This window comes from Cuculus canorus, chromosome 3, assembly GCF_017976375.1.
Source record: "Cuculus canorus isolate bCucCan1 chromosome 3, bCucCan1.pri, whole genome shotgun sequence".
Lineage (NCBI taxonomy): Eukaryota > Metazoa > Chordata > Aves > Cuculiformes > Cuculidae > Cuculus > Cuculus canorus.
The window spans coordinates 9,938,234-9,962,977 of record NC_071403.1 but is presented as its reverse complement, the minus strand read 5'-3'; the positions used below and the strand labels follow the sequence as shown (position 1 = coordinate 9,962,977).

The window sequence follows — 24,744 nt, the reverse complement described above, 5'->3', positions numbered from 1 at the left end:
AAGGTTGTAGGAAAAAGAACCATAATGTAGCTCATGAAACACACGGTCCGTGCAGTTGGAATGTGTGGCTCACTGCCATCCAGAGATTAATATAAAATTATGGTCAGTGCAGGTTGTCACATTGAGATATCTGCAGAGGCAAAATGTTAATGTTACCAAAGGCAACTAGAGAATGGAGGAAGGGAGGATTTTAGACAGAGGTGTGTTTTATTCTTCACGAAGAAGTTAGTTTGCTGAGCTAGATCAGTGAGCTCGACTGTATCTCAAATAAGTGAGGAGTCAATTATACAACAGTGTTCGTATTTATCTTCCTACCTCAATATATATTAGAACTCTCTGTTGCCAAATCTAGAAGGTTGCATGCAGCTTTCTCAAAAAACATTCATATAAAATGTATGAGATACTCTAAACAGATTGTTTCTCTCAATGGTATTAAAAAGAGCTCTTTCCTCGGTTTGCTCGCTTTTTGGGCTGCCACACATCTTTATGCCGTGGAACCAAGGAGGTTGTTTTGGCTTGGTTTTTCTGCTCTTCATAGCAAAACGATTGAGAAACTAAAATGAACATGTGTTGGGGGTATGTAGTGTGTGTCTTGTTTTTTGATTAGCATTATTCACACTTTCATCACGGTGTAAGCATTGCTTTTTGCTTTAACTGATTTTCCAGAAGTCTAGCTCCGTCTGGTTTTACATTTGAGTTAGTACTGTGTTTCATAATAAGCTGGTGTCTGATTGCTTTCTCTGTAGCTTCTCCAGAGGCTGCTGGATGACCGCAAGCCTACCGTTGAGGCAATCAAGCGTGAAGGGGAGAAAATTGCTGAGTCAGCAGAACCTGCTGATAGAGTGAAAATCCTCAAACAGTTGAGTTTCCTGGATAGTCGATGGGATGCATTGCTCAGCAAAGCTGAAACAAGGTATTTGTAGTTCTTTCATAGATTTGAGAATTGTAGGCGTAGAATGTGCTAGATGAAGCAGCGTGTGAACTCTAGAGAGTGAAATCTTGACAATAATCATCCTTGTTATTGCGTTACATTATTGTGTCTTTATGTTGACATAAAAGGTCCTCTGAAGGAAAGATAGAAGTGACTTGAACAGGCTAAAGGCTTTTAGAAAAAATTTAGCCTAAGTTGCTACAATCCGCTAGGACTAACGGCGTCTATCTTCCAAATATTTTATCTTTCTTAGTTCATTAGAATAGCAGTTTTTTGATGGAAGAATCGGTTTTGCATAGATCAATTGCAGATTTTACACTTAACATAGAATAATGACTTTTCCTTGGCACCTTAAAATCCTGACATGCTGCTAGAAAGGAGAGGCCCTCAACTCTTCTTCCCTTTTTCTCTTTGGTGTCAGCGTATAATAAATTTCTACGACTTGGAGATCCTCGTACTGTCAGCTGCTGGTGTCCTAGTGCAAGGTGCTGATCTCCCTTAGCTCTCAAGAAGACAAAGGACCATCAAAGTATGTAGATGAAGTCTAGCAACAAAGAAAATGCTGTCTCTTAAAGAGATAGCAGTCCAAATCAAGGTCCAATAAAAAAAGAAACAAGGAAAAGAAACCCACACCATCACCACTGCCCCCAGAAAAATAACATATACACAGTATCTCTGTATCGTGTAGATTATATATGAGCTGTTGTCAGCATATGGAATACCTGGAAAGTTAGGAACTGTAAAATGTCTTTGAAGAACTCTGTGTTGAAAGGGTTGCTGAACATGTTTTCTGGGTGGGGATTTGAAATAGGACAGTCTTGTTCAAAGTAGAGAGGAGAAGAGTGTGTGTAAGAGGTGGCCTGGAAAAGGCATATAATTGAGAACAAGAAAGGCCTTGGTCAGTTAAAGAGAAGGAATTGAAGTGCTCAGTGGAGAACAAATGGATATGTTGGAATTTGGGTGCACAGACTAACATTGAACTCACCTCTGTTGTCTCCTACTCCTTCTGGTAGCCTCTCTTTAGTTCCTTTACTTTCAACCTCTTTTGTTACTTCTTGCTAATAATGATTATTTAATTAGTAGAGTCATCCTTTAATAGACCATTATTTCCTTCTCTCTCTTTTTTTTTTTTTTTTTTTTTTTTTAACTGAAGGAATCTGACTCATTAGCTGGGGTAAATGAAATGTTAATGTGATGTTTAATTTAATATTATTCTTCCAGTCTGGTGATATCTAATTAAAAATCAAATTGCAACTTTTTCCAAACCATGTGTTAGCTGCGGCCTTGTCTCCATTTTTCTTGGTCTCTAGAAATGAAAAGGAGGTTTGAGGATGATTTTGAAAACTATGTACAGTTCTTTACTACACTACAGAGTGTTCTGTGGCTAAGTGTGTCAAGTCGACCTTGTTTATAAGCTTTGGGAAGCGCGTATAAACATAGTTTTTATTTGGAATGAGATCTTCTTTGAAAGACAGTGTTGTAATGTTTTTCACATGGGGCAGTCTCTCTTAAAAGTCTGCTTGTATGAAATTTGCTCACCAGTGGTTGGAGAGAAGACTCTCCCGATGATCAGGAGTCTTCTCTGAAATGTAATAATTGGAAGCAGAAATGGTTTAGGTACTGTTTTTTATTTTGGTGGTCAAGTCTCTGTGCTTTATTAACATTGTGTTACTAACTAGATTGAGAGCTTTTATTCAGAACAAGAGGTGCAAAAGTAGCCAAATAGTTCTGTTCACATCATTAAGCAAATGTTTAAATATGTTTTACAGTGTCGAGGCAAGCATGACAATATGTTCTGGTTCAGTAAAGCCTTTGCCCATCTTTAAAACATGTATAATAGTTAAGGGAATATAACTATGCTTAAAGAAACCTAGAAACTTGAGAACTCTCCGAATTGGGTATAAAATAATCTTTTGCTGAATTGAGTGCTAGATTGCATTTCTTAGCAAAATGTATATGAATAAGGTGATATTCTTTTTATTTGCAAAACCTGTGTATTAGCTAAAAGTCCCAAACATCTTTGGAGGTGTTATTTATTTAAATTTCATTTGATTTTTAGTTTACCTTGGTTTTTCGTTGAGTGTCATGGATATATTTCTGTTTCACTTGGTGACTGGTTCCTACATAAGGCACTATTTATTTATTTATTTTTTCAAAGGATTCAAGGGGTCTCTTTTCTAACTATTTCACGCTTACTTTATCACAAAAAATAACCTTTCCTTGGCATGTTGATAGGAACCGTCAGTTGGAAGGCATCTCGGTGGTAGCACAGCAGTTCCATGAAGCTCTGGAGCCACTGATGGAGTGGCTGACTGCCACAGAGAAGAGGCTTGCAAATGCAGAACCCATTGGAACGCAGGCCTCTAAACTGCAGCAGCAAATTTCTCAGCATAAAGTAAGATAACAAACCACACACTTGCTTTTGTCATTCTTTTCAGATGCTTCCGTAAAGTACAACACAACTGGCAAAGCTGTTGTGGTGTACCTGTTTTATCATACCATTTTTTTTTTCCCTGTAATTTGAGTTTTATATGTTTGTTTGCAATATGTTCTTTTTCATTTGTTTTTTATTGAGTTCTGCTTACATGTCTTTTATGTTGTTCTGATTTTCTTTTCCATTATTCTTCATTATTTAAAAAAATATAGGCCCTAGAAGATGATGTCCTAGCTCACAATAAGAGTTTACATCAGGCTATTAGCACTGGTCATTCTTTAAAGACTCTGAGCTCCAGGGAAGATAAAGATATGGTTCAGGAAAAGCTAGATTCTTCTCAGGCCCGATACATTGAGATTCAAGAGAAGAGCAACAGCAGGTCCAAGCTTCTCCAGCAAGCTTACAGCAATGCTCAGATTTTTGGGGAGGACGAAGTTGAATTGATGAACTGGCTGAATGAAATCCATGATAAACTGAGCAGATTGTCAGTCGAAGATTGCAGCACTGAATTGCTTGAGAAACAGCACTCTGAACTACTGGTATTTTGATTCCTGTTCATTTATTATTTAATTCATTTTTAGAATTTGATTTGTGTTTCCATACTTCATTTATTTTTCATTAATATATTTTGTTTAAAATGGCAATATGCTTATTCCAAATAAAAATACTATAGTTATCTCTGTGCTAACACAAATGGCCTTTCCTCTTAGGATCTTGAGGAAGAGATTCTTCTTAGAAAGCAAAATGTTGATTTGGCTATACAAAATGGCTTAGAGCTTCTCAAGCAAACAACAGGTGAGAGCTTATATAGAACTGTGATTCATCAGTCATTTTTTTTGTGTACTTCTAGGTGCGTATGAGAAAATTAAAGTGGAATTTGTAACTATTAGTCTAAATTTGCTGGTTACATCAGTTTTAGTTGTTTATTTTAAAAAAGGTTTGAGGTTGAGGTGGGTTATGTTTTTAGGCTATTTTTACTATTAATGTAAGTGAGCAAAAATCCTCTTTTTGCCTGTAGAGAATTTGGCCCTCGAATCCTTTAATATTTTTAGTGGAAAATTATTTTAGTGAACCTGCATTCCATTCCTAATAGCAAGTTATGGACATCACTCTTAATGGAGGGCTGTTTGGCAGTAGATGCAGTCAATTCCCTGCAGGCGTCCACAGATGAACAAGATACTAGACTACCTTTTACTGCAAGAGGAAAGCTTTGTCCATTGGAGCTAATACTGTGGGAAAAGTTGCATTCCAGTTGTTCACAACGTGTCTGTTCTGTAGATCAACATCTGTCCAGATTTTCCAGTGCTTCTAAAGTTCTTGAACTTTTCAAGACACACATATGGTTGGGGATGGGGGATGGGTGCATCCTTTTCTGTTCCAAACTTAGGTGTTATGCATAGTCTACAATGAAACCTGAATATATGTTAAGAAACTTCAGTAGGTTGTGTTTGGTTTAGCTTTTTGAGTTGTGTTTCGAATTGATAGTAATGAGGGTGTACAGTAATGTTAAATGTTACTGTAGCTGAAAATCTAGGTAGTATTTTATAGATTTTTTTTTTCCTTCCATTTTCAGTGACCCTTTTGTACTTTAGATGTGGGGACTTTCTAAGGAGCATTGTGAATTTAAGGGTGGATTTTTTTTAAGAACATTTCTGTTAAATATTGGATCTAAGTCCTTGCTTTCTAATAGTTCAGTAAAGCAGAAGAAAGACAGAAGGACATATCCTGAGCTGAGCAAATTTCATAGCTCTGTGGACTTCAGTGACAGCAGGATAATTTACAACAGTTGAGGATTGACCTTGTCATCCTATTTTGGGTTATTTTATCAATTAAATGCTGAGATTTGTGTAATAGGTGGGCCTTGGGATTTGGAGGTTGTTTTTTGGCTTTTGAATATTTGTAATCACAGGAAATAACATCCCTCTGATATTTTAGGTGATGAAGTTTTAATAATTCAAGATAAACTGGAAGGCATTAAAGCGAGATACAAAGACATTACAAAACTGAGTTCTGATGTATCCAAAACCTTAGAGCAGGCTCTGCAGCTTGCAGGTCAACTGCACTCAACTCATGAAGAACTCTGCAAATGGCTTGACAAAGTGGAGGTGGAGTTAATCTCCTATGAAACTCAAATACCAACGGGTGAAGAATTAAGCGTGGTGCAAGAAAGACAGAAAGTAGGTTTTAGAACCTGTGATTTGTTTATTCTTGTATGATTCAGCTAGATTTTGTGTTAACTTAAGTTTGGCATGAAGCTTTTTGTGAATAACTAATTTTGGCGTCAGATCACTTGTCTAAATGTAACAGTGGTTCAGAATCAAACTTGCTTTCCAGAGTCATCTGTTATAATCGCTCATGAAATTGGGCTGAGGTTTATTTTTAGCACAGGAGAAGCACAATGTTTCAAGCAGCTATGTAATCCTGGGAAAACTCTTTAAGTTGTCAAAGTTATTTTGCTGCTTTATTTTTTACGTGGATAAAATCCTGTAAAGTATAATAAAGTTAGCATTTCAAATATATCTCACTAATCTTGTTTAACAGTATTTATTTCTAAAGAAAAATCGTATAATCTGGATGATGTGGACAGTGTTGGGGGGAAGCTAAAAATAAATATTTCCATTAAAGTTCTTTTATATTTTAAAAATAAATGAAAAAGTGGTAGGGGTCTCTGTACAGGTAAAAACTCATTCCTGAAGCATTGCATGATGTTTGGTTTGGAATTTAATCCAGCCATTCTCATGTAAGCAACCATTTGAATTCGATATATTCTGCTTTATTGCATATCTGTTTTCACTTGCTGGTGATTTAGTTCCCTATGGAGTTGTAGGTTGCAAAGAGTATCTGTTAGTTTTATTTTCTTTGGTTGCTGCATTAAGTACTAAAACCATTTCAGAGTGTCATACTGACTGGAGAAATATATTTAAGAAATACTCTGTAGAAAAATTTGTTCAAGAATCACCTACTTTTCTGTCAGACAGTTTACAGTATCAAAAAAAAGCTAATACAACTGAGCTGAAAATAAGCACGCTAATCTATCCTTTTGTTTTGTGGGGAAAACATATCAGTGCTTGACTTGGAGTGGCTGAAAGAATAAAAAAACCTATGTGCAAGCTGTGTGTGTTCAGCTCCTGTGCTGCCATGATGACTTGAAATGGTCTTTTTTTAGGAGCTGAAAAAAGAAGCAAAGAACAACAAATGCTTACTGGACACTCTGAATGAAGTTGGCAGTGCCTTCCTGGAGCTGGTGCCATGGAGGGCCAGAGAGGGGCTTGACAAGTTGATAACGGAGGACAACGAACGTTACAGATTAGTGAGTGACACGATTTCTCAGAAGGTGGACGAGATTGATGCTGCCATCCTCAGATCCCAGCAGGTACTGAAAACTGTTCTTTGGGCAATCAATCTCTGGCCATGTGTACCTGAACAAAAGATGTCTTATAATAATGTTGCCAAAAGCTTGTTGTGCTTTTTTCAAACATCAGAATGCCTGTTTAAATGAAATGGGACTCCACTGATAAGATAAGAGCACCAGAACTCAGCTAATCTGTATGTTGTTGCATTTGTCTGCCTTTTTGTTGGCACAAGCATTCATATTGTAGCTAAAATTGCTGTTAACTATCCTGTGGCTCCTTAAGTGGGAGTTTGCTTAAGAGCTGAATGTTTTTTGTAGATCATGTTGCTTTAAGTAAACCATGGTCCAGATCCCCGGCCAATTTTACTGGCCACAACACTGAAATCGCTAGGGTTGCCACACCTTTTTAGCATCAGCTGATTGTCTAGCTTCTTTATACTTTCCACAATTAAAAAGCTGGATCGTCTTGTTTGGGCTGTACTCGCGGATTTAAATAACTTTATTTATAATTTTAATAATTTTCATTCATAGCCATGATGCTTTTCTTCTTGGAGCTCAAAAATTGAGTTATTTGATATGTGGAGGTTTCTGTACATGGACAAAGGTGTGTATGTGTGGATACGCTTTAAGAACTGGCACTGTAATTGCATCACTAAATACTCCTATGTTTAAGCAAGCTTATGAATGTTGTGGAAACACATTTTTCCAGTGTCTGCCTACAGTTCAGGGATAAAATATTGGTGGAGAGTTTTTTGTTTCTGCTAATAGTTCCCATAAGCAGTTGTAAGAGAACAAGGAGAAAGTATGTGTGATATTTTCAAAGTTTGACTAAGAGAGGCTGCCAGTAAATGTAACAGGTTAAAAAGTAACTTATGCTTCTTTTAAAGGGGTGTGCTATGAATATTATCTTGTCTCATTAACCAAATCCTCAAAAATGAAGGGTGATGTTTTTAGTGAGTGATAGGGTGAGATAGGAGAGTATATGTTGGCTCTCCTTCAACTTATCTGAATTCCGTGAGTGTGTTGCATCCTTTAGCATGAGTTCAGCAGATTCAGATCCAGGCATTAAAAGTCCAGAGCTTCACTAGCTAACATTGGGAGGGCACATTGCACCCTAGTCCTGCTTACCCCTAACCTTCCCTTCAGTCCAGCTCACATCACCACACACCTATACCCTACATCTTATGATAAATATGAAGGGGCTTAATATGCTTCCAGCTTAGGATAAGCTACTTTCCATCTGGCTCAGAGAGAGACCCTTTTGTAGGAGGTAGTGCTCTGTAAGCTTACCCTGTGGCAACTTGTACGAGTGCCTGTACGATTAAAAAGTGTTTAGTGTGGGGGACAAAGCCACTAAGAACATGAAGGTTCGGTTGCAGTAGTGTGGGGTTCATGCTAAAGTCACTGGGCTGAGGTGAGAAATGTGATAAGCAACGTGAACGGATAAGCATGTTGTTTTGTGTTGTGAATGGAAGCTGGAAGTCTTACTAGACTAATGCAATGTCCTGGTTTTTAACTACCTGGCAAAATGCTCCCAGATGGATAGAATTATCCTAGAGATAAATTTAGCTACATGTTTTAATCTTTATTTCTCAATACTGAAGGCATTGGTCAATCTCTTACGCCAGGGAAGGAGTGCTATGTAGAAGCAGAAGGTCATATTCTATGTTATGAATGCCTTAGAAAGCAAAATCACAATGTCATCATATTCGGAAGTCAATCATTCCTGGTTAGAAGAAAAAGTACCACTTTTAACTATGCTTGGTTAAACTGGGTTGGAACAAATAGATGCTTTTATAGTGATTCAAGTCAAGTTCAGGGCTCATAAATAACTCATGTATAATGGCAAGAAAACACTTCAAATTTTGGCTGCAGAGAGTACCAGTTTTGTGCTTTTAATTCCTTGGTGTTATATTTGAACATCACAAATTGGGAATTCTATACCCTCAGCAAATGGAGTTTGGAGTCTTGTCCTTCCTCGATGCTATGTAACCTAGAAGTTTCACTGCCATGCCTTGATTTTGTTACTTCCATTAACTATTTTCTCAGTATTACTTATATACTCATGGATATTTGGTATCAGGAAGTCACACTGCAGTTAATTTGTACATCTAACACATTTGAAATCGCTTTCTTCATCTCCTTCACTTGGATCATAAATAGATGGCCTCCTGAATTCCAATTTCCAAAGCCAATATTTAACTACCAGTACGCGTGTGTCATGCTAATGTTTACAGTGCTGATTGTTTCAGAACATACCTTAGGACAAAACTTACTTTCTGTTACTTTATACGAGAAATGACATACGGTGAAAAAGAATGTTTGTACTCCCTTTCATGTCACAAGGGCTGGAAAAGATTGAGTCATAAAGAATGAAATCTCAGAACTTCTTCTTTTGTTTTGTGTGACTCATGATTAACCGCTAAGGCAAGACTGATTTAGTGGCTAAAGGGAACTCCAGCTATGATACAGGAGCAAGGCTGACACGGTCTGCAGCCACAAAGGCACAGACCAGGAGGTTTAAAAGATCAGAGGGACTGAGAGTGGTCAGAAACAGACTTGTGAAGTCTGTGTATCAACAATACACGTAGCAGGTTCTGACCTAAAAAGACCTGATAACTCGGAGCCATATTAATTGCAGTGGGGGTCAGAGTTTGAAATACTTGAATAAATAAATTAGTTCTTAGGAGTTTCTATGATGACTGCCTCGTGCATCTGATCATCCCATGTAATATTTCTCTATGGCTTAAAAGCTGCCCGTGTTAAATACCGCAGTGTGTGTGCGCGTGCACACACTAAGATACGTGCCTTAAACTTGAACTGTAGAGAGGATGTATGGTTTGAGTTTGTTTGGTTGTTTTTTTTTTTTTCTTTGGTTTGATCTTACTTTACAGAAGTCAGACTTCTCAGGTCCCCACGTACTTCTTCTCAGAATCTCATGCTCTCCTTTGCAAATTAATAAGAAAGAAATCCTTTAAATCCTCTCATTACTTTAGGGCTTTGAGGTAATTTCTGAAACATTTAGGTGTTGACTAATGGTAGTCAAAAGTTATTCTTTTAGGAGAAGGGCTGCTTCTGCCCAAATGCCCCAAAGAATTTTCGCATTTAATCCAGGGTCCAGTTTTGGATGAAATCCTGTGAGGTCTTTCCACTGATTTAGTTGAATTATGGTTGTTTTGCCTTTATCATTTAATAACAAAGCAGCTCTTAAGACTGAAAGGATAACATCAAGCAACTGTTTCTTAGGATAATTGCAACACTTGCAGTGATAGTAAATGCAGAGATGGAAAAGACACCTGAAAGTAGAATACAGTGAAAATAAACGGTCTAATTAAAGTTCTGAAATTATAACCATTTCCATTTCCTTAGAGACCTGTAGGCTTCGGAAAAATGTATTTACTTCTGTTGTGTTGTCCCGCTTATGAATTAAGCTGCTTGTATTACAATCCCTCATAACCATTTTGGGCTTTGTATTTCATTTATATAAAAACCTCATACAGAAAGTGAGCTGCTGTCTTTCAAACAATTAAAAAATATACTTTTTAATCTTCTATGCAATTTTAGGAACAGTCATTCTAATTTCATGTCTATAGAACTGCTGAACTAATTAATGTCTCCTCCATTTAGTTTGATCAAGCAGCTGATGCTGAATTTGCCTGGATTGCAGAAACAGAAAAGAAGCTGATGTCTCTGGGTGATATTAGGCTTGAGCAAGAGCAGACCACGGCTCAGCTACAAGTTCAAAAGGTAAAAGAAATGCATTTCCAACTGTCATGTTAATTATTGGCCGGCACACTCTCCATCTAGAAAATGTACTGGCATGATTTAATTTTCAGTCCATCATAATGCACTTCAAAAATAGTTTTTGCTTCATGTACTCTATTTTTATTTCTGACCAATTTTTATTGTGTTTCAAGGCTTTTACCATGGAGATTTTGAAGCACAAAGATAATATAGATGAACTTGTTAAATCTGGGGATAAGATTATGAACACATGCACTGAAGAAGAGAAACAGACCATGAAGGTAAAGTTCCTTAAATTGCAGCTACAGCAGTAAGTATGGAGACAATATATAAACGGAAGGGTTCCTATAGTGTCTTTTTTGAAATTCAAATAAAACAGCATTAATTACAGACACTTCAGCCTGAAGTTTGTAATACTAGAAAAAATGCTGTTGTGTATCACTCTCCTTTCAGGATGCTCAAAGAGCAAACGCTGTGTACCGGCTTCATTGCCTGACACTAATTTGGTGCCCCATTTATCATCTTCATCCACAGTAAATAGTATTTTAGCCAGTGGACAATTGAGCGAACAGGTATTAATCATCTGGAGTGGTGTGTGCAGAATCTGGCTGTTTATCTTCCCCAGTTCCCTTGGGTCAGTGACGCTCTGAGTGCCTGTGTTTCTGTGCCCAATTCAATGGCTGTGCACCTCAGCATGGATCTTTACTTTCATTTCTGCTGATTTCAGCGCAGACTTTACTTGCCAAGATTATTCCATCCTCTTAACTAACACAGCCCATGAAAGGGCTTCTTATGCCTTTGTTTATCACACACGCACACAGAGCCTGATGTTGGGGCTGTATGTATAGACAGACAGTTTTTTCGTGTTGGCATTTAAGGATGGATTAGTTGTGGGTTTGGGTTTTCTTTTCTTGAATTATGGTAAGGCTGGATATGTTGTGTAAATTTTAATCCTTTTAGTGACTGCTGTTCTTGAACAACAGCGCTTCACTAATTGTGCTCTGCTGCAGCATCTCTGAATAAATTTGATTTGCTCATAAGTAAATTTAAAATAGATGAGATGTTCTGTCCATGAAGCTGTAGTTGTAAGGGAGAGCAGTGTTACGCGAGTCAGTTAAAAATGTGTATTTATCAAAACTATTGTGTATCTCTGTTATTAGGCTATGTGTTGTCCTTTGGATAGCATCTCTATACTTAATTTACATGGAAGACATAACAAATGAAAGGATAGCTTGTTCTGCCAAAGAAAATTCTTTACTTCACATCTCATGGCTTGCTTGTATGTCTGGTTTTTCCAAGGCTAGTGTTTAAATGCATTGTCGCATATAATATTTCATAAAAATGATAACATGAGCAGTCTCCCATAGGGAAAACATATAGCTGGTTGATACTTTCTTTTATTATCACATGCGCAAATACAGTAGATTCGTAATTTTTAAAACTTTTAGTTCTATCATATTAATTATAGTAGCAGATCCTCATTAACTGATGTATGCTGACCTGGAAAATAATGTTTTGTGGTTTCTGTTGCATGTTTGTAAGCTGTAAGAACAACAGTACACCTTATTTTCTTGTCAGATTTTTTAAAAAGCCAGATTTTTGTGCATTGTTCATGATGCTTTGATTCAGAAATGCTGTGGAAAACTTTCTGCCAAGTATCACTGGAGGTAAATGTCTTCAGTAAGGAAGTGGGACTGAGATCTTCAGTGAAATCATTTGCAGCTTCACTGGAAGCCCCATGGATAAAGCGTTATTAAATGTCATTAAATATGCTCTAATTACTTTGAAGTACTCTGCCACTTTCTGATCACCCTTAATATTGGTTCTGCCCACCTTAAACACTGATACATTAGAAACGTTATCAAAACTAAAATTTGTTTGCAGTTTGGTGCTGTAATTGTCAAAGATTGTATAGAAATGAAGGTAATAGACAAGTAGAAAAGCATAACGTGCCAGTTTTTGTTAATATTGTTTTACAGAAAAAAATGAAAAGCCTTTTGCAGAAGTATGATGCACTTTGTCAAATGAACTCTGAGAGAAACCTCCAGCTAGAACGGGCTCAGTCCCTGGTTAACCAGTTCTGGGAGACTTACGAAGAGCTTTGGCCATGGTTAACTGAAACAGAAATGATCATCGCTCAGCTTCCTGCACCAGCCCTTGAATATGAAACTTTAAAGCAACAACAAGAAGAGCATAGGGTAAGTATTTTGCCAGTCTCAAAAGCCAAGTACTATTCTGCTTGGATCTGTGGAGTACTCTGCTAAATGCTGGAAACCCAGGCAGTTCTGTTGGGTTATAATAATAAGATGATTATTATTTAAAATATTTTAAATATAAAATTTAAAATTATTATTTAAAATAATAGTAAAAAATAAATACATTTTCAGTCATGCCTGTACTGTTTCACAAACTATGCATGCAAACAATTATCTGGGGAAGGCAGCAAACAATGTATAAGCATAAAAGAGGGCTAAAGGGGCCAGGGGCAGGGGGGGGGAGGGGAGATTGCCATTGTAGTGAAAGAACTGAGTAAACAAAACTTAATAGTTAAGGAGTATATTTTGCAGTACACGTTGATGTGTCAGTATTAGAACAAACTAAGCCTATAAACAGAAAGAACGGACATGGGATGTTAGAGCAAGAAACAAAAGAGGGCAAAACATGAGTGTCTAAAGAACTGGAGAACCTCCTGTCAGCTGAAAGTGAAATGCTGCCTTTGTGAACAATGTGAACATGTGAACAATTTGACTTTTGTTTTGGTTGGTGTCATTGGAACTAGACCTAGCTGAGCCAGGAAGATGGACAGTTAGAGGGCCAGGAATTGATCGCTTAGGTTTCAGCTGATCCCATAACCATTTCTCATGTCAAGGGTGTTTGTTATGTAATAATTAAAAGAAATATTTGTTTTCCATAAAATCACAAAATAGAGGCAAAAGTGTTGTAGGCTGGCTATGGTATGGGCTTTGTTACATGGGGAAATAATTAGCTGGGATAAAAATGAGTACATTTTATGTATGGCTACCAGTATTGCATGGAATCAGATGCATCCCACTGAAGTTAAAAACCTGCCTGATTTGGTGCATAGAAAGCCCGTATGGCTACTGGAGATGCCTGTCCCTCCTTGCTGAGCATAGACTAACTAGGTTTTTTTTTTTATTTTAGCTGCCTCAATTAAGTGACTCAAGTTAGATAGGAGTAATGCTGGCTTCAAAGTCTTGTTTACTCTAGAGACCAGTTAATGAAGTTGTGTCACTCTTGCTTACTGGTAAACACTGGGTTCACTCGTTTGTCTTCCTATTATGTCCGTAATAAACGAACATGCTCTGTGGAGACTGGCTATCTAACATGAGCATTACGGACTGTCTTGATTAGTCACCGTGAACCAAATCATGCCGGCTTTACTTACAGGATTCTTCCCCATTGACTTTAATCATTTCGCTTTCATGCAGGGCCCTTCAGATGGGCCTCTATTTTTGCATTTTCCCTGAGCTATGCCATTAACTGAGATTTGTTTGTTAAGTAGAAGATTAATATCAGGCAATTTTAACATGTAATCTGATCTGAAATACTTGTTTACTGGAACTTCCCAATAGTAGATCATGGAGAAGACCAAATCATTTATTGTTCTGTAGAAAAAAAAAAAAAAGGTGACTCTGAATGTGAATTGAAAAGAGTTTTCTGTATTCACTTACGTTTCTGTTCTGATGTTTTTTACTGATGCCTACCTTTGTTTCAAGTCATGGAATTCATAGTGGATTCTATGTGAGTAACATGCAGTCAGCTTGGTTCGAACTGAGCTGTAGGCAGAGTACTTGCATAAGATTTGGACCCAGAAATGGGCACTCTTGTGGCCTTGGATCAAATGATCTATTTGTGCACAAAAATAAAACACAGAATTATTTTCCAAACACTTTCAAACTGTTCTTGGTTCCACCTTTTCCTCCTTTCTGCTAAGCAACATTTTTCTTCTTGCAAAGCGTACAACTAGAGTTACATTCTCAGTAAACAGCCAGAGTCAGGGGGTTATGTTTTCATTGCTCTTAGGACATCAGGGACTGTAGAGAGTCATGGTCATGGTTTTCTCAATCTTCATAGTCTCTCCTTTTCTGGGGAGGAGCAAGTTAGCAAGCCAGTATTGGGATTTCTTTTTAAGGGAAGGACCTTAGTTGAAGAGAAGAGGATTTATTTACACTGAGACTGATATCAGCCCTTTTCTGTGTTTTCATTAATTTAAACAAACTTTGAGCTGGGAGGAACAAAGCATGTGCCTGTCATGTTCCCACACAGGGGTTATAGGATAGAAACACGTGGAGCTGACAGCACCAAGAGGGACAGTGCCTCACAAGACAGTAGGATTTTTTTTTTTTTTTTTATTTTTAAGGGAGAAATGAGCTGAGGAAATAAATAAAACTGGAGGGGAAGATTGGGCTAACCCTGCAAGAAAGATTTTCCTTTTTGTCAGGTCTGAGTGTGAATAAACAAACCCAAAATACTTAGGCAAGTTGGAAGACACCTCGTGACCTTTAATTTCCACAAGCCTCTGCCCAGTCTTCTGCATAATTTTGACCTTGGGGGTGGCTGATGAGAGGGAGTAGACAGCTGAGATCAAATTTATTTAGTTATGAGTTACTTGTTAAACTTCATGTCAGTTAAGTAATAGCACTGTTGTGAAGATCAAGAGGGGTCTTGTGACCAGGGAGGAAACTGCTAAATAGGTTAACAGGTCTCTACTGATCAGCCTCCTTGTCCTTTTGCCCTTTAAACTGATTTCTTTGACCTTCCCTCGTGCTAGTTTCCTCCTCTTAAATCAAGGATAATTTGAATTAGTATTCTTGCCACGCCAGTGTGTCTTTCTGTGATCTTCTTCAATAGTAGGCTTTGCGGCAAGTGACAAATACCAGCATGAAAAGTATGTATGTGGTGGTGTCATGCGCGTCTAGAAGTTGCCTTTTCTGTCATCATAGGTACAAAATATGATGGGGAGTGTCTATTGCCAGCATCATGTGCATAGTTAGCATCTTATATTTTACCTGTAATCATATGTCCTACAAGATACAATAAAAAGTATTGCAAGGACCATTCCGGTGCATCTCTAATTGTGATCTTTCATGCCTGGATAGCTCTGTGTGGGAATGGGAGTCATCATTGGCATAGCAGTCACTAACTTTATTTGATATTATTTGTGCTTTACATTAGGATGAAGGGTGTTTGTTTGGGATTTCTTGCCAGCTGGATGTGTTAGAAGTGTGGACAGCTGTAATGTGGTGGTGCAAGCATAAGAAACTGATAAGTTGTTTCGTTTGTTATAGCAACTGCGTGAGCTGATCGCTGAGCACAAGCCTCATATAGATAAGATGAACAAAACTGGGCCTCAGTTGCTGGAGCTGAGCCCAGGAGAAGGTTTTTCTATCCAAGAGAAATATGTGGCAGCTGACACCCTTTATAGTAAAATTAAGGAAGATGTCAAAAAGCGAGCACTGGCATTGGATGAAGCTATTTCTCAGTGTACCCAGGTATTAATATAAGTTTAAAATATAACTGGATTCATTCAAATGGAAACATACACAGACATTGTCATTTTATGTGTCTATGTCAAGACTAAACTGCTGGTTTTTATCTGTATTTTTCAACCTAATGGCCTGTGAATGTTCATATCACTGCTTATGACATTGATTTTTTTTTTTTTTTTCTCTTTCATGAGGGGTTATAATTTTATGTATAGGTCAGCATTACAACTGCTGCAGTTGAAAAATATTACTGATCCTTAATGCTGAAGTGAAGAAAGGAACAATTGGTCTAAAAATGGGGGATTTTATTTCACTTTATTCAGTTTTGTCTTGCTGGTATGTTACTTGATGATGCTTTTTTTTGTATAGGGATGACACTGTTTATTGCCTGAGTATAGTTATATCTCAAACATGATAGATTTAGTTAGTCTGTTACCTTTGGAACTAGAGGGTTATGTGGCAGTGCTAATAGCATTTGGTCTTCATTGCAGACTCACAAGAACTTAATGTAACATGCTTGAACTGTTACATAAAAGTATTGTGAGCAAAGTTAGATCTCAAAAAATGTCATCATAAGTATAAAATTCAGATTAAAAGCTGAGTATCTTAGGTTCATCAGCCTATGCAATGAACCTCAATAGAGGTTAGGTATCACATTCTAGTTTGAAATATTGGGTTGATTGTCATTAACCTCAAACTGGAATTCTTTTACGTGACCCAAAATTCAGAAAAGAACTCAGTAACTATCACATGAACCTATACAAAAACTTGAATAAAAATACTTTGTTCTATATTGCTGTTTTTATAGGAAATTCCCCTTTTTTCTGTCTGCTGCACATAAAGTGCTGTATTCTGCTCATGTCTAAAATACTAAATTAAGAAATATACCTTAAAGTTCTCATCAAGTCTACATTCTAGATAGTTTGTCATAGGTCATTGTACTTAATGACATATTCCTCACCTCTGCCAACTGAGTTTAAGAAGCTGAGGAAAAAAGTTACATCAGATGTCATCCTGCTTTTGAACTCCATATAGGCATTATATTATACCTAAATTATTGTAAACACCTTTCTTATTCACATCTCTGAAAGATGCCTGATTATTTAGATTCCATGTTTACTGTAAATGCTCAGTCTTCCTTCTATTTGGAGCTGTGCTTTTGAAAATCAAGATATTTACTCAACTGCCTGCTTTGTATGTGATAGACACTTACATGTTAGTACTGGCTAAATACAGAAAACAAGAATAAAACTACATTCTTTGGTGACAGCTTGAATGTAATCAGCTGTTGAGAAAATAATTATTTATGCAGTGGTTTAAGGCTCATTTTATATGTGTAAATGTATATGGAGGTGGCAAAGCAAAACATTGTAACACCCAGGATGTAATTTTATATAATATACTTTTTTTATTAAGATACGTAAATATATATTACAAGGGCTCTGTACTGTGATGGCTATGCCAGCGTTTGTCTAGACAGTCCTGGAAGAATAATTATTTAACTCCTTCAGATTTTAAATTGTATTTAATTGCATTAAGTATCAAAGGCAAGACATAACCTATGGAGCCAGAATGAGAGGTTGTAATGACTCGCATTTTCTTCCTTTTAAATTCTAAACCAACTCGTCTCATTCATTGAAGTGTGACTACAAGGAAGCCCTCTGAATGCACTGACAATTCTAAAATGTAATCTCAATCTCTGTGTCCTAAAATTAGATGTGAATATTTCCAATTTAATTTTTGTTATGACTTTTGTGAATTTCTGTTGCAACAATCAGTTTTTCAGAAGGCTTGAATGTGGGAAGGCTACGTATCTTTTATAACACATTTTGCTGGTGCGTGTGATATTCACACTTCTAAAAAGAATACCAAGTCTGTAACACTCATCAGAGAGTCTGATTTGAAGTGGGTTTTATGGAGGGAAGAAGTAATTATATTTGCATTGCCTATATTCCTTTGAATAGAAAGGATGTTGCTATTAGTTCATGTAAGGTAATCTTGGTTTGTTCTGCTCTTTCTAGCACCTTTCCCAAGTGTAGTCAAGCATGCTTTTTATAAATCCTGGAGAATCATTAAATGCACTCACAATGTATTAATTTGTTATTTAAAAGGAGCATGGCGAGAGATTTTTTAGGAATCTTTATGGGTCCAAAAGCATAATTGTAAAAGCTAACTTGGAATATGTACCAAAGAATGAACGATCTTAGCATAGCTGTAATTGAGTTTCTGGGCACCTACCTGGGCTCAGTCAAATGTGAGTGAATATATGCACACTGTTGTGTGCTTTTAGTTGCAGAAAGTTATGTACCTTTACCGCACTAATAAGCATCACCTGGACTAACAAGTGTCTTTTTAAATGACCTTAAATAGCAAATCTTAATTGGTGGTTATATGCCAATATTTTGGTCCTGATATAAAAAAAGTATTTAATATTTAGGTAAAAATGTTTTAAAATTGTGAAATTGGAAAGCCATGGCTGTCCAAAATAAGGTACAAACTACTGTATGAATTATGCAGGACTAAATGCAAGTAGATTCTGCTACATGTGTAATATCTTCAGTTGGAGTCTCTAAGGAGTTATGAATTGTACTATGAAGTCTAGGTTCAATCTGAGGAGAAGGATCATTTTACAAGGTCATTTTTATAAAAAAAGATATTAAAAGAGGGAAAGAATCATAGAATGGTTTGGGTTGGAAAGACCTTAAAGATCATCCAGTTCCAAACCCTCTGCTATGGGCAGGGACACCTCCCACCAGACCAGGCTGCTCAAGGCTTTGAGCGCTGCCAGGGAGGGGTCATCACAACGTACCCGGGCCAGGACCTCACCACCCTCAGCATGAAGAATTTCTTCCTAATGTATAGAATCATAGAATGGTTTGGGTTGGAAGGGACCCTAAAGATCATCTAGTGCCAACTCCCACAAGGAGAGCATTGCAAGTTGCATGTATATATGTTAGATAGAGATGTTAAATATTTTAATTTTAGAGTACTTTTTTTTTTTCCCCAGGAGAACTTCAGATGCCGTTTTTCTAATTTTTCTGTCACTTCTTTTTGTCCTTTACCACCCTCCCAGTTTCATGACAAGATAGATCAAACTCTTGAGAGTCTGAAACGCATAGTTGAACGTCTGAGGCAGCCACCTTCAATCTCAGCAGAGGTTGAGAAGATTAAAGAGCAAATCAGTGAAAATAAGAATGTGTCGGTGGATCTGGAAAAACTTCAACCAGTGTATGAGACGCTTAAACAGAGAGGGGAAGAAATGATTGCTCGCACAGAAGGAGCTGATAAGGATATATCTGCTAAAGGTAGTAATCTGAGAAAAGTTTCACGTAGTAGAAATGCAGCGAGCTGCTGCATATTAAAATCTTCATTTCTGATGACCACTAATCTGGGGGTTGTGTACTCCTAGAGAAGCTGCTAAAGATTTATAAAAGCAAAGCGTTCGTTTAAAATAATTCATCGTGGCTATGACCTTTGTCTTATTTTTAAAGGCTGTGCTGGTTGTTTCCATTTAACATCATAAGGAGCCCTGTAAAGAAACAATTTCAGAGTCTGAGTTTTAAAGTGTACACATATGTTTCTGCCATAGAACCGTAAAGAGATTTATGGCCAAGCATTGTTTGCCAAGGTAGTAATCTAGTTTCTTTGCTGTTTAGCTGTTCAAGATAAACTAGACCAAATGGTCCACATTTGGGAAGACATCCAGACCTTGACTGAGGAAAGGGAGGCCAAATTGCTGGATGTAATGGAACTAGCTGAAAAGTTTTGGTGTGATCATATGGCTCTTGTAGCTACAATTAAAGATACTCAGGACTTCATTCGCGAACTGGAGGGACCTGGAGTTGACCCATCTGTAGTCAAGCAACAGCAAGAAACTGCTGAGGTCAGTAGAAAATATTTTGTTGACCCGAAGTATTTTATTTACAGTATGCAAAGGAAAGACAGAATTACTATGAAATACCACAGGAGAATATTTTTTTTATAGTCCAAGAGGGATAATTGTATAGAAGTCTACTATAATGATATCTCAAGAGTCTATGGTAAATGATATGTATCAGAGCTTAACTGCAATGAGCGTGCAACATGTGCCTGTCATTATATTTACATATCTGTTCATAAACATGTGTATAATAAGCATGCCACTTAGACTTCTAAAAGGTATACATACTTTAGATTCTCTGAGTAATACGTAACAGCTAAATGAAAGGTGTACAGATGTATTATGCTCTAACCCTGTAATCATTTATGTGGATAGTTAAAGATTTGAAGGATGAATGATAACCTCTGAAAAAGGAAACACTCTGATTAAAGAAATCTAATTTAAAACTTCCTGTTTATTTTTTCCATCTCATGCAAAATGACATCATAACCCATTGTATAATTTAAACTGATCACAGTTGATTTCACTTTGACACCGCAAAGCGTTGCGTATGTTTTAAGCATCCAATTGTAAGTCCAGGTGACTTTAAAGAGAACAAGATAGAACACAGCAGGATTCCAGCTTTGAAAGCGAGTTGCATATAGGTTATTAAAATTAGTATTAGCAGCGTTGGATTTTTTTCTCTTTGTAGGCTGCTAAAGAAGAAATTGATGGACTACAAGAAGAACTGGAAGCAGTTGTGAGCCTTGGCTCTGAACTTAGAGCTGCTTGCGGAGAGCCTGACAAACCTATTGTCAACAAGAGTATCGATGAGGTATGGAAAGTGCAAATGGTTAAATCTGTTACGTTAAATGCTTGTCCAGCTGAAATTGGTGTATCCCCCCTCGCCCCAACAAGCTTTGAAAATAAAAATTGGCTATGTATCCAATACGAGACACCCTGAAGCCTTTGCGGTAAAGTACGGTTTTCCTTTCAGGTAATGAATCTTGACTCAGACTTGTGCATTACATGCTGGATGTGAAAAGGCGGATAAGCATGGCCCTTCTTATGCCACGTACTTAATTCAGGACAGGATTTCATCCATAGTCTCTGAAAATTAGAGTTATTTAAAATTCCAGAAGCTTAGCATGTCAATTCTTATCACAGATTAGATTAGAATGTACAGACAATTTTATTTCATTGATTCATGGGTCAAAATTTTTGTAAAGCACAGAAAGACCTTTTGTAAAAATACTCACTGATTAATATGGTAGATGGCTACTTTTTGCAAAAGTCATGCCAGAATAAATTTCAGATATAGCTGGTTTATGCCAAGTGAGGCATCTTAAATGAGACAGTGCTGTTTGGATTGCTACAAAGTACTTTTAATTTCTCTAGTGTTCAGCAACATGTTTCTTTTAAGCTACCTTTATTATAATGATGAACTCCAAATGATTTAATAGTAATAATTCCCATATTAATTATAATCTCTGTGCTAATAAAAATATTCATTGATGAGTATTGAAGTTGACAGCTTTTGTAATCCGGAATCTCTAATGTATTCTTAAGGAAACTAACTCTGCAACGATAGGGAGAATAAGGGTGTTAATATGTAGCGAATATGAACTATTCATGCTCAGGTAATTGGTGTTATTGATCAATGAATATTTAGTGACTGACCATTATGCAGCAGTAAAATTCTTTTGTCCGTTGAAGTAAATTGCCCTTACTTGCAGCTGAATTCTGCCTGGGATGCCTTAAACAAAACATGGAAAGAACGGGTGGATAAGCTTGCTGAAGCTATGCAGGCAGCTGTTCAATACCAAGATGGATTGCAGGTAAGATGGTGTGTTATACCTAACCCAGTCGTAAGTCAAAAGGATTTAATGTGGTTGTAGTAAAAAAGTCACGTGATTGGATGGGTGACAAGTAATGCATCATTCTGATCATAGTGACTGTTTTCTTCAGGAGGCAGTTATTTTTTCTCGGGGTTGGTTGGGTTGTTGGGGTTTCTTTTTTGTGTTAAAGAATAAATCTGTTGAATGGTTTTGTTCGGATATTGCACTATATTTATATTTGAAAGAAATGCCCCCTTGTTTATTAATAAAAGCAGGGTTATTTTAATACCATGCATTCACAGTAAACCTGCTCATACTTTCTTGTGATAGTGATTCCCATGATAGGTGAGTTGAAGTTGTGACACGTTTACATGATCTGAAAGAAAGAGAATACAGGTCCATCTACTCGCTGCTATTTTCTTTGAGTGGAGGGCAGAAAGAGCTTCAATTTTATTCCACCTTTTTTTATAAGTCAAATGTTTACATTTGAATATTTTAAGCAAAAAAAAATTATTAACATAATGTTACTGGACCGTTATACTAATACTTAGTACTATTTATCCAATCACAACACTTCAGAAGATGATTCACTTTTAAAATCTGTAAGTAAATTCTCCAGCAGTTTGGGTTGTTTTTTTTTTAAGAGATCTTTTCTCTCTATGTCCTGGTCTGGGTTTTTTTTTTTGGGCATATTCTTTGCACTTTTTGGCAGAGTGTGGCAGATGCCTTGTATCTTTTGTTAGTGAATGGCCTGAAGAATGAAACATTTGAAAAGGTACCAAATGCAAAACTTATTTTTTTCTCAATGGAATAATTGTGGCTTTCGGTTCGTCAAATCTTTATAATTAGGTTTTCTCATGACACTGAGCAGTTGCCTGTGTGTTTGGTGCAGATCAAGCAGCCAAACACGCATTAATAGTAACAATGCAACATACCTGTTTTCCAGTGCACCCTTGCTATATATTCTCCTCCAACTTCTCTTATGTTCCTGCTATGGAGAGGTTGACCTACAGGGTTGTATTGGTAACATTGCAGTTGGTTTAAGTGCCTTGTATTTCTTGTGGCTGTACACTGTACATCCTACAAGCTTGGTGCTTTGTTAAAGAAGTGTGTTTGAATTCTTTCTTATGCTTGTTTCAGTAGACAATATGAAAAGTATTGTGAGCAGATCATTAGCTGATGCTGTCTTGTCCTGTTGAGCTTGTTGGGGATAGTTCTCCTTTTTTTGCAAGGAGCTTGTGTAGCAGCGGGCAGCTCCGACGAGCTGTCCTAAGTCTTTATAATGAATCACAGATAACAGCAGGAGGAAAAGGCCTAGCGGAGGTGTTTTTTCCCGTTAGCAGTTCATAGAATCATTAGGTTGGAAAAGACCTCTGAGATCATCAACTCCAACTGTACCTGTCCACTACTAAATCGTATCTCTAAGCACATTATCTATCCACCTTTTAAATAACTCCCGAGATGGTGACTCAACCACCTTCCTTGGCAGCCTCTGCCAGTGCCTGATAACCCTGTCTGTGATGAAATTTTTCCTCGTGTCCAATGTAAACTTCCCCTGAGGCAGCTTACGGCCGTTCCATCCTATCCTATCACCTGTCACTTGGGAGGGGAGACCAAGCTTCAACGTCTCCCCTCCGCCTTCTCCAGGCTAACCAACCCCGGTTCCTTCAGCCGCTCCTCATAACCCTTGTTCTCCAGCCCCTTCATCTGCTTCGTTGCTCTTCTCTGGACACACTCCAGGACTTCAATGTCTTTCTTATAGCGGGGGGCCCAAAACTGAACCAGAACCCAAATCGATATAACTGTTCTTCATCTATAAGTGCAGCGTTCTTGAGGTTCTTCTGCATTATATCAGGAGCAAAACAGGTATCTGCAAAGCCTCAGAACTGGGGGGGAGAGGGGTGGGGACTTAATTTGTTTTTAAGAGCTATAACTGCATTATCCAATAGAGAATCAGTCAAGCTCAGTTACATCCCTTTTCTATCTGTTACGTACTGAGTGGGTCGTGTTCAGTTCCTTACATAGGTAACATTATCCTTCAAAAGAAGCTCATTTGTAATCAACATTTAAAGGATATTATCATTCAGCTAATACTTTCCATCTTTGCTCGAAAGAAGTGCAGAACAGAGCTTGTCTTGTATTTACCTTTCAGGATATTCATAAAAATTGATGTTTTTACTCAGGAAGTAGAGTGCTACTGAACATGAATAGTACTGGCGGAATATGCTCATAGAAGTTCAGTCTTGGAGCATATGCATTCTCATAACTGTTACATGGAATACTTCAGTAAATATTTGATCCCTTGTATTGCAAAGAAACCTACATTTTGCTGAAGAAAGATATGCTCTTGCAAAGAGCACAGCAATATTGTTCTGAGTAAAAAAACAACCATCTGATATTTTACTTGATACAGCTTTCAAATATGATGCCGTTTCTCTGCTCACACTTGGATTTTGTACTGTGATTTTCAGGCAATATTTGACTGGGTGGACATTGCGGGCAGCAAGTTAGCGTCTATGTCCCCAGTTGGAACAGATCTGGAGACAGTGAAGCAGCAAACGGAAGAACTCAAGGTATGAACTACCACTTTATTTCACTTACGTTTTCATCGGTCTGTGTTTTTGTGTTGTTTAGGAGTTGGGTTTTTTTTTTTGTATTTTTCAAGAGTCAAAAATAATTTTAAATTTCTAGGAAAAAAGAAAACAAAAATTTCAAATAACACTTCATTTCTTACTTATAATTTTAAAATGTGTTTGATTTTAAAATCTATTACAAATTGTGGTGAGGCTACATTTTGGTTTGTGAATATGTTCTTGTAGCCCAGAAATACTTGTAGTAGCATTCCTTCTCTTTCAAAGGCTTTAAGTTTATTAAGCACAGGATTCTTTTGCTGTGATCTCTTAAATTTTCTGGTTTCTACCATGAAAAGCTTTCACGAGACTCTGAGAGAATGCCTCCAAAACTCCATTTCTGCCATTATGGGCTCTAAATGCTCACACAGATAACATTCCCAATAGGAGTAAGCTCAAAATGAAAGTTCCAAGCTAAGTTAGAAAACCGTCTGTATAGAGCTATGACT

At 37.2% G+C, this 24,744-nt stretch overlaps 1 protein-coding gene across 1 annotated transcript in view; it reads left to right on the top strand.

Annotated features, from left to right (window-relative positions):
* LOC104065316 (dystonin) overlaps window positions 1–24,744 on the top strand; it is a 320,467-nt gene that overhangs the window by 254,871 nt on the left and 40,852 nt on the right. Inside the window, 15 exon segments of the mRNA XM_054061292.1 lie at window positions 747–913; window positions 3,167–3,326; window positions 3,578–3,904; window positions 4,076–4,160; window positions 5,301–5,542; window positions 6,532–6,738; window positions 10,345–10,464; window positions 10,635–10,742; window positions 12,441–12,659; window positions 15,771–15,974; window positions 19,042–19,273; window positions 19,625–19,851; window positions 20,540–20,662; window positions 21,564–21,665; window positions 24,137–24,238. Of these exon segments, the coding sequence (XP_053917267.1) occupies window positions 747–913; window positions 3,167–3,326; window positions 3,578–3,904; window positions 4,076–4,160; window positions 5,301–5,542; window positions 6,532–6,738; window positions 10,345–10,464; window positions 10,635–10,742; window positions 12,441–12,659; window positions 15,771–15,974; window positions 19,042–19,273; window positions 19,625–19,851; window positions 20,540–20,662; window positions 21,564–21,665; window positions 24,137–24,238 (2,625 nt within the window).